The 10,933-nt window shown below is 44.3% G+C and overlaps 1 protein-coding gene across 1 annotated transcript; it reads left to right on the forward strand.

Moving 5' to 3' along the window:
- Positions 1-361: 361 nt before the first annotated feature.
- On the forward strand, positions 362-1,357 carry LOC146342807 (olfactory receptor 6X1-like). Its single transcript, XM_084808001.1, has one exon. The coding sequence runs from the start codon at positions 362-364 to the stop codon at positions 1,355-1,357; it is 996 nt and encodes a 331-aa protein (XP_084664127.1).
- The last annotated feature ends 9,576 nt before the right edge of the window (positions 1,358-10,933 follow it).

Raw genomic sequence — 10,933 nt, forward strand, 5'->3', positions numbered from 1 at the left:
CTATGTAATGACTGATTTACTATAAAGGCATATTAGTTTGTAATCATAAAACTTTATAGATCCATAAGGTTGTTGTTGTTGTTGTTGTTGTTGTTGTTGTTTTAAATACAGAGTTCATATATATGGCTTAGAACATGGTGAAAACCCCAGATCCAACCTTCAATTTAGTGGGTTTTTTTGGGATTGACTTTTTTTGTTTTCTACTCCCAGTTCTTCCTTCTATAGAATGGGAATAGAAATGATATAAGAAGAATTTGTATTCTGCTCTTCATTTTTGCAGCAGGGTAAAATGATTAAATGAACATCTGAAAAATAAAGTCTCCAACACTTTTCTCTTATTTTAGTTTTAGGGAGTCAAGTTATGGATTTGACCAATTGTACAAGAGTGACCACATTTATCCTCCTTGGATTCCCATCCATTTGGGGAATGAATATCACGTTGTTTATAGTTGTCCTTCTGCTCTATATTTTGTCCATTGTAGGCAATGGTCTCATCATTGTCTTGGTAAGAGTTGAGCGCCGGCTCCAGAAGCCTATGTATTTCTTCCTTAGCAACCTCTCTTTCCTTGAGATGTGGTACACCACTGCTGTTGTCCCCAAGATGTTGGCCAACCTTCTCTCTGAAAAGACCACCATCTGTTTTTACTGCTGCATGGCACAGTCATACTTCCACTTCCTCTTTGGCGTCACGGAGTTTTATATCCTCACCGTCATGTCTTTTGACAGATACTTAGCCATCTGCCAACCACTGAGGTACACGGCCATCATGACCACCAGCGTCTGCCTTCAGCTTGCATTGGCTGCCTGGTTTGGGGGATTTTGCACCATCCTTTTGCAGACGGTATTGGTGGTGAGCCTTCCCTTCTGCCACTCCAACATTGTCAACCATTATTATTGTGACATTGGGCCAATGTTGAAAATTGCAGGTGGTGACACACATCTCATTGAAGCCCTCGGTTTTCTGATTGCAGTGGCTGTTATACTGACCTCTCTGCTCCTAACAGTGGTATCTTATGTCTTCATTATCTCCACAATTCTCTGCATCCCTTCGGTCAGTGGACAGCAGAGGGCCTTCTCCACCTGTGCCTCTCACCTGACTGTGGTCAGCATCTTGTATGGGGCAGTCCTTTTCATCTACTTAAGGCCTTCTGCAGCACACTCTTCATTCAGCCTCAACAAAGCCATTTCTGTGCTCAACACTGTAATCACCCCTGTGCTTAATCCTTTCATATACACCATCAGGAACAATGAAGTCAAGGAGGCTTTATGGAACGCTTTAGGAAGGAAGGTGCTGGGTGTTCCCAGAGTGAGAGTCTTGCTCTGTGTTGGGAAGAGCTGCAGAACAATTCAATCCTGACACCACCCAGTTTCCCAAGCCCAATACCTGTCATCTTTCTTGAAGCTTAAAATTGGGGAAAGCCCTTATTTGGAATGGTACCATTTAAAACCACATGGCTACTAATGAGAGAAATATCCATTCCTTTCTTCTCACTGAATGTAGCTTTGCTCTTGTCATGGAGATAAAGGTAAAAGGCACCCAGGTGAGCATTTTGATGAAGTAATGATACACTTCTGGGTCCTTCTTTTGGGCCACATTCAGTGCAGCTTTTGGAATAACGATGGACACTATGGGAGAGAGTTCCCCTCCCCTCTTTATGCAGATCTCAAGGGTAGTTGCTGGATCTGGGCAAAAGGGCTTTGGAGTTACCAGTTGACTGAAATGCCATTTAGACATGGGGAAGGCCTGATCACTAAGGGATCATGGGCTGTCACAAGGAGGGACCTATCACCAATGCCTGCCCCCCATGGAAACTGTGGTGGCCACCCTCAATGGATTCCAAGCCAGCTTCAAAAGCTACCTCCAATATTGCTGGCTAAGGAGGGGGATGTTTTGAAAGAGATGAAAGGAAAATGTGTTTCTTAGCAACAGATAAGGATGGACGGACTCGCCTGTGCCCGGCTTTGTCAGGTGCTCCATCGGATTCTTTCATGCCTGTAATGTTGTGTAGATGGCCCCTCTACAGCTGCCAAGTACACAACATTACCTACCTGGAAGTGTCTGAGCCACTGTTGTTGCACACATTGTTGCACACAACAGCTAGGGAGGACGGGTAGCTGTTGGGTGCTGCTGAGCCGCAGGGTGCTTGCCAAGCAGGACGGTGAGCACCCTGCAGTTCAGTGAGCATGGTCTGGGAGGGTGGATGAGGGGGAGTTCATTGGACTCCACACACACACACACACACACACACACACACTCACAACATCCTTAGTAACGGCCAGATATGTGATTCTTGTGGATATCTGCAGCAGTTAGCATCAGAGGGAGAGGGAGTATTATAGGCTCATTTGGTACTCTTCAGCCTAGGGTTTGGAGTATAGGGGCAGTGATGACCTAGTGAGTATTTCTACAGCTACATTTTCCCAACCACCACCATTACACACACACACACACACACACACGAGCACGCTCACACACACACACACACACACAATAAACAGGCTTTGCTAGAAGGAAACATTTGTTCTTCCTCTTCCTCTTCCTCTTCCTTTTCCGCTTCCTCTCCTCTCCTCTCCTCTCCTCTCCTCCTCCTTTTTCAATATTAAATGAAATATTGTTTTTAGTATTTTTTTGCAGCTTTTAAAAACTGTATATGTTATATAATGGAGCTTTAACCCCCCCCCTCCAAAAACACATCTGTATATATGGTAGTGTGCCCCCACCCCCATCCCCCTGTTAGCTAGTCAAACTGTTCACCACCTTTGGTCCAGAAGGCCAAAGTATAAATTAATACATTAATAAATGTTGTTATAATCCAAAAATAAATGAATAAACCAGGGACAGTAGCTAATGTTCCCACTCCACTGCCACCATCAGTGTAGACATATCATTAGCACAACACCAATAGCATATGCTGGTCTGACAGGCCTGTCAGGAAAACCTGTCACACCAGCACACACTTCTAGCATTGCACTAGTGGTGCCTTACACTAGCGCTTCTTCGGTGACTTCAGCTGAGCACCAGTGCCGGATTTTTCCCTAGGAGTTAAATAAGGTTCATTGCAAAGGAAAACAGAAGAGAATGCGAAAGGTTGCATTTCAGACTAGGAACGCCCCACAATTCTTCCCCCTTCCCCTGACTTGGTTGCAAAATGGTTGTGTTCAACCATAATGATGTAACTGATACATTTGTTGCAGAGTTGATCAAAGATCCCCTCCTTCTATCTGTGAGTGTTTATAGCTCATTTCTGGGGGCAGCAAGGGTTATAGCAATGGACGATAGACAAGCAAGAGAGGCAAGAATATTAAGCACCTGGGGATTGAAGAGTAGGATGCCAAGTGTCCTAATGCAAGAAATGTGCTCCTTATTTTGGGGTGCCTGGGAAACGTGGATGGTGACAATTGCCTTCCACACTTACAAATTACACTGTGAATGCCACCAACTGTCAGGGTGGGAACTGAGCTGACAGAACCCCAGAGCAGTTCTGATTCTGAGGAGAATCAGCAATCCGTGGGAGAGGAACCCGCTCATCCCTCACAGGCACAGCAGCTGGCAGAGATTCCTCCTGCTGGCATTCCTGAGATAGATAGTGACCCTGGCAGCGAGAAAGTATGGGAGGGGGGCTTGCTAGATGCTTGACGCAGATGCAGGGAGCAACGAGCGATGGAGGGCGCGGAAAGGAGGTGTAGCGCCCATTTGGCATGCAAGCAACGGCTGTGTCCCGTGGACCCAAGGGAAAGAGGGAGGATCTCTCCCTAGCCCATAAGTTCAGGGTCTTCAAGTGATTCTCCTTCAAATGGGGATCAACTGCCTACTCGGAGCATAGGCTACTCTGCTGTTCCTTGCTTAGTCACTGGTGATTAGCATCTGAAAGAGTCATTAAGTTGTAAAAGGATTAAAGCTTTGAAAAGAATCCTTTCGTCTGTGTCTTGAGTTGGCTAATGGAGTGTACTGAAAGAGGCCGCTAGGGCACTCCTGACACCAACGCTGTTTACCTTACTATGTGTATGAGATGTTGGTATTGTTGCGAGGTGTTGTGGGGACACCTTGTGGCCAATGCCGAAAGACCCACCTTAATTTAGAGGCAGGCATGAAACTAATAAGCAACATCCAGAGCCTTGAGAGCTTTTGTCTTTCCATTTGCATCTCAGAGACCATGAGATTTATTACAGATTTGACCCATTGCAATTAGATGTATGAAAAGACTGTTTCTATGGAATGGCATCTTTAATATCACATACACACACATTGGACCTTCATCCACTGTGGAAGTAGAGAGAATATCACACACTTGGGTGGGGGGATGGGGTCGACAGAAATGACTTTTGGGTAGGGATGCTGGAGAAATTCAAGACAGATTAAAATGAGCTCGGATTTCTAGGAATCCAACCTGCGGAATCCACTGCGGAGGGCCCCCATCAGGCTACACAGATTCCGTGGACTTTCGGATGATTTTTTTTCCTTTCCTGAAATGTACGCATATAAATCCCTAGTAAAATATGTAAGTTTCTGCTGAGGAAATGTTGAATGGAATGGGGGACAACAATACACTAAATGTTACGTACTGTGGAAAATTATGTAAAACATCCGTAAATACTTACGTATATATTTATGTAGTTATTTCTGTATTTTTTCCGCATGACAAAAAAAAAATCCACATCTGTCTGTGGGCCGATGATGGAACGAAAAATGCCTGACAATCTCCGAAACACAGACGGAGTGGATTTTACACAGTCCATACATCCCTACTTTTTGGGGGGACGGGGCGTTATTTGCACTTCTATAAGGTTTTCTTTGTTTGTTTTCATTTTAAAGCAGGAGCCTTTTCCTACCCTACCTGAGGATTCCAGGGATTAAACAATGCACTGAGCTACAGACCCTCTCATGTTACCACTGTCACCAGAAGAGATTGTTACACTCCTGCCCTCTGGATCTCTACCTACCTACCTACCTACCTAATCTATCATCTATCTATCTGTGATTAATAATATTTATGTACTGCTTAACATTAAAAAGCTCTAAGCAGTTCACATACAATATGAAAAATTACAGTTAAATACAATATGGAGAGAGCAATCCTATGTCCCCTAGACAGTGTCTGGGAGAGGTAGGATTTTTTGGTTTCCCAGGTCTGAGCTCATAGACAGCACTATGAGCTCATAGCCAGGAAACTGTGCTCCCCTCATAGCCAGATGGAGAGAACTGCGGTGGCTGCCCCTCTATCTCATAACATGGAGCACAGACAGGGTGAAAAGAGGGCATTCCTAGGGGTGAGAAGGGGAGGAGATGGCGGTAGCTGTTTTAGACAGCTTCCTATGCAGCCTCCAGCTCCTCTTAGAGAAGCCACACTTAGATGCCTGAAATCTCGCATCTAAGGCAAACTGCAGAGTAGCTGGACCAGAGAGGGAATCCTCTCCTCTGTAGGGATGTCAGAGAATTCCACGACGGATCTTGGTGAGGCCGAATGCCAGTGCATTCGGACCCCAAAAAACCATCGTGGAATGAAGCCCCCACCCCCCCAACCCACAAAAGGCTTGCGGGACGAAGTGCCCGCCGCCCCCACCCCACGAAAGGCACGCGAAACGGAGCACTTACGTGCTCCCGTCCACACTGCTGTGTGAATGGCGGCTGTCCTGCAGCCGCCATTCGTGTCTTCCTCTTCAGCCATGATAGGCTACGTAAATACTTACCATATCGCTGTAAGTCAGACTCCGGATACAAATGACGTAGTGGGAGCCATTTGCGGCCATAAAGCTGGTAGAATAGTCTAAACGCAGCTTTAAATGGCTGCATTTAGGCTAATCTACCAGCTTATCTACCCACTACGACATTTGCATCCAGAGCCTGACTTACAGTGATGTGGCACGGCAATGGCTGCTGGCCATATTGACATTCGCCAGCGAAGCGGAGCTGGCGGCTGGCTCTGCAGGATCAAGGTGGAGCAGAGCCGGCCTGGATGGATTCCAGGGGGGAGGAAGAGATCACCTTCCCCCCTGCGGACCCCCCCACCTGGAACGGGGTAAGTGATCCACCCATCCCTACTCCTCTGTGCTTCAGTTGCCCTGCATTGGATAGGCGTTCACCTCCAACTTCAGAGGAAGTCAGAGGCGACCATCTATCTCAATAGGATTGCACCCTAAAACACTATTAAAAACAATTTCAACTAGAACAACAAAACAAATATATTTAAGAGCCAACATGGTGTAGTGGCTAGAGTGTTGGACTGCAAGCTGGGAGATCTGGGTTCTAGCCCTCACTCGGCCATGGAAGCTCACTGGGTGACTGTGGGCCAGTCACAGGCTCTCAGCCCAACCTACCTCACAGGGTTGTTGTTGTGAGGATAAAATGGAGAGGAGGAAGAGGATAATGTAACCCACCTTGGGTTCCTTGCAAGAGGAAAATGGTGGGAATAAATGCAATAAATAAATAAGTAAAATTAAAAACAGTTTAAAAAATAACAACAACAATACAAAACCATACAATAGGCAGTAAGGTGGAGCAGCGTATGATGGACTACAGTTGTTTACAAGCCAGAGAAGTGGGTGCCACTACTGAGAAGGCCCACTTTTGTGATATACATGGCAAAATTTTGTTGATCGCGGAATGAGCAGCAAGGCCTTAATATAGTGTACCTTTGAGTTGCGTTTCAGGTGTAAGCCACATTGGTAGCCAATCTTGCCTGGTCAATGGGGTATAAATAGGGATGGGCGAGGAATTAGTTTCAGTTTGTTTTTGACCAGAATTTATTCAACTTGCATCTCCCCAAACCAAACATGGATCTGAATGCAATCTGCAGTCCACACATTCCCAAGCTTGTGAGATGATTTGTACAGCAACACAAATGTGTTTGATTAATGCGTACATCATGCAAAAATCTCCAATCCACAATCCAATATGGATACCAGTCAGAACGAGCTTCGAGGAAGATATTGGAGAATGTCAACAAGCTCAAGTTTTGCTAGAGCCCTATTGATATATTTATTTATTTTTAATTTAAACAGGTCAAGCAGTGAACTGAAATAACTTAAAGATGAGGATATTGTAATGCAAAGTGGCCATTTGATGGCAGCAGAGGTTTAGAAATGGAGGCAAGTCCAGTCTCAATTACCAGCCCCCACCCCCAAGCCATCAGTCTCTCATTTCCTACATGAGAAACCAGCAGAGGTATCACTTTCATTTTGAGTCATATCTGGAGTAGGGTGAACTTTTCTCTGGTTGACATCTGCCAGCAGGTTGTGGCACTGAAGTATCTCACAAACAAGCCTTTGCTTGGAATGACAGGAACTTGGGCCCCGTTTCAATGAGTTTGAAAATATATTAATTGCAGTGAGGAAACCCCAGTGTGGATGGTGTTAGAATGCTCTTCCTGAAAGCATTCACAGTTGATCCATTGTAGGTGGCTTCCCCACACATTCCTTATTTAAAATCTTTGGGAGACAGGAAGGGTTTCCTTTGGTAGTTGGAAAAGGTTCAGAGGTAGGTGGAAAGTAGAAACTGTGTACAAAAGGAACACAGGGAAATAGCAATCTGCCTTATACTGAGTCAAACCATTGTTCCATCATACCCATTATTGTTGACACTGACTGGCAGCAGCCCTCCAAGGTTTCAGGCAGGATTTTTTTCCTAGCCCTATGTGGAGGTGCTGGGGATTGAACCTGGGACATAAAAAACATAAGAAGAGCCATGCTGGGTCAGACTAAGGCCTATCTAGTCCAGCATTCTGTTCACACAATGGCCAACCAGCTGCCCATGGGAAGCCCACAAGTAGGACATGAGAACAACAGGTCTCAGGACCTTCTGCATGCAAAGCCAGTGCTCTTCTATAGAGCTAGATCCCTTTTATGGGTGCCATTACCCACAGAGATCGATTTGTCAGGCACAAGTGAAAGGGCTTTCTCCTGCGTTGCTTCCAAACCATGGAATGTGCTCCCCAAGAACTTCAATTGGCCCCCACTTTCTTAACTCTTAGAAATGTGAAGACACATATTTTTGATCTACCCTTTTCAAATGTGTAGTTTTAGTGCTTTACTCTTTTTAGTGTTCTTGCTTTTCCATTGTTTCAAGGTTGTAGTGTTTCAGTTTGTTGGACACTGCCTTGATGGCCTTTTAGCAAATAAGGTGCTATATAAATGTTAATAACAAATCATGACATTTATTACAGTCCTGTATCATATTTTACTACTCTCATCTGCCATAATTATTTAAAACAAACATGTTTCAGAGTATCCATCAACACTTCCTTCACTTTGTTGTTCTGAAGCATATATATGGATGGATTCAGTAAAGGTTTCTCTATGGTGTGAAGAAGAGACACTGCTTTGTAGTTTGTAGGTTCATGATGAATGGACTTTCTCTAGTAGTATGTACATGAAAATGGAATAGCCATAGAAGATGGAAGCCAATGTGATATGAGCCATGCAGGTGGAAAAAGCCTTTTGCTGGCCCTTGGCAGGTGGGATGTGCAATATGGTGGCAATGATATACATATAGGACACCACCATTAACAGAAGCGAACTCAAGACTACAATGGATATCAATACGAAGATCAACTATTCTAGGACATTGGCGTTTTTACAGTCTAAATCTCAGCACTGGTAGGAAATCACAGAGAAAAGTGGTTATAAATGTTTGGACGACAGAATGGGAGCTGGCACGTGCCAATTTTTGACAAAAGGAGAGACAGAAAAGCTCCAAACCAAGTTCCAATAGCAAGCTGAAATGTGAACCAACCATTCATGAATGATGGAATAACTCAATGGGTTACAGATGGCTACATAGTGATCAAAGGCCATCATAGCCAGGAGAATGTAATCAGATGTTCCCAGGAAGGAACAGAAATATATTTGGATCATACAACCCATGAAGGAAAGTACTTTGATATCTGTGATGCTGTTCATCATCATTTTGGGGATAATGGTGGAAGTGAAGCAAAGTTCTGAGAAGGAGAAGTTACGAAGGAGCCAGTACATAGGGGTGGGGAGCCAGTTATCTTTCCTCACTAAGACAATGATCATGTGGTTGCCAAATAATGCCATTATGGAGGTCATCAGCATGATTAAGAAGATGAGAACTTTGACCTTCTCAATGCCTGGAAGACCTACTAAGATGAATCCTTTCACTGTGGTCTGGTTTTCAAGTCTCATGTCTTCTTTTGAAAAACTTCCTCTAGGGTTGATGAAGGCTGAGTACACTTACCTCATTACAGATATCAAGTAAGAGTCATACATCCACCATCAATCAGTTTACATTTTATTTTGCAATTGGAACTTCTTCTTTGAGTGAAAGGAATAAATAAAACAAAATCAAGGAGGACTGGGATCTAAAGCAGAGGTGAGGAACCTATAGCCATTCAGATGCTGATGAATTACTATTCCCATCATCCCTCACTATTGGGCAGGGTATTTGGGGCTGATGGGAACTGGAGTCCAGCAGCACATGGAGAGCCACCAATTCCCAACCCTGATCTAAAGTACTAGTTCCATTTATTTATGCATTTATTTTATTGTATTTCTATTCTGCTGTTGGAACCAACCAAGACAGTTTACAAAAATGGATGCACACAAACGGCTTTAAATTTTAGTTTCTTTGAGAGCTCAGGCCTGGTACTGAAAATTCATTTTTGGGCTAAGATGCGCAGTGACATGTGACCAGTTCTGTTAGTTGTAAGTAGATGTCTGCCCCTTTTCTAAGCTATTGCTTTGCACTCGGCTCCAGCTGGCAGAGCTTTTGTCAGGAATGAATCGGAGCATGTAGCAGCTCGGATTTGGAATCAGAATGGGAACAGCAAGAACAGAGGAGCCACCCTCCCCAGTGAGCCCAGATAAGGCAAGACTTTCTTCCCAAGACCTTTACACACAGATGGCCCTGGCTGCACGGCTCCCCCATTTCTCCCCCATGAGAACTCAAGTTTTGGAGGAGGAGGGTGAGGGGCATGACTTGAGGGATGCTAGGGTCCATTGCAGAGTGAAGTGGGAAAAGTTAGGACCAGGGCTCAGACACTCCACCAGATTGGCCACTCGTGGTCGTGGAAGCCAACATAGGAGGGACCCACCCTAAGGGAGGGGCATCCCTGCGAAGTGAGTCTGGCCGAGAGGTTCATGCCCAGACTGCTGGCAACTTCTCTAACTTCTGCTCTGTCTCCTCTGTTTATATTCATAGATGTGTGGATTAGCTGGTTCTATGCAGTCTGAGAGTTTCCTAGAATCTGCATTTAAAAAACTAGTTGTTTACTAATAAAGTAGTGTTGACCTGAAACTTTATTTCCTGGAGTGTGTTGACTGTGAAGGGAGAGGATGAAGGAATGTGACACCTTGGGGTCCTAGTAACAAAGTTAATCCCACAAGCTTGAAGTCGTCACTACCCCCTTCTAAGATATAGGTTTTTATAGTCTTCCCCAGTTTTCTAATACAGAATGCATAATCAAGGGCTCTTTTTTATTTTCTTAACACATCCAATATTTTTCACAAGAGGTATCATAAGCACCCTTCTATACTTTTCTCCAGTCCCCCTTTAAAGCCACCTAAATGTGTGGTCATGCACACATCTTGGGTCAATGAATTCCATACATTTACATGTTGGGTGAACCAAGTGCTTTCTTTTATCCATCTGATCCATTGCCAGTTTCATCTGGTGACTCTCAATGTCTAGTATTTTGGGAGAAGGAGAGGACATTTTCTCTGTCCACTTTCTCCATGGCATATACCTTTTATTCAAGCAATCACTTGCTGATAGGCCAGTATGCTACAAGCTTTGAAAAGCTAAGCATCTTTGTTGCTGTCTACAGGTAATTTTCCTTGAGATATTACCAATGTTAATTTGCAAAACTTTGCAATAAGAATTTATAGATGTATGCATTTCAATATAGTTCATAATGTGTCCTCTTCCAAACAAGCCAATTGCCCTCTTCCATCACCAACAATCTGAACACAAAACCAG

This window comes from Heloderma suspectum, chromosome 6 (genome assembly GCF_057233095.1).
Source record: "Heloderma suspectum isolate Gila_16-S chromosome 6, 16-S_ref, whole genome shotgun sequence".
Classification (NCBI taxonomy): domain Eukaryota; kingdom Metazoa; phylum Chordata; class Lepidosauria; order Squamata; family Helodermatidae; genus Heloderma; species Heloderma suspectum.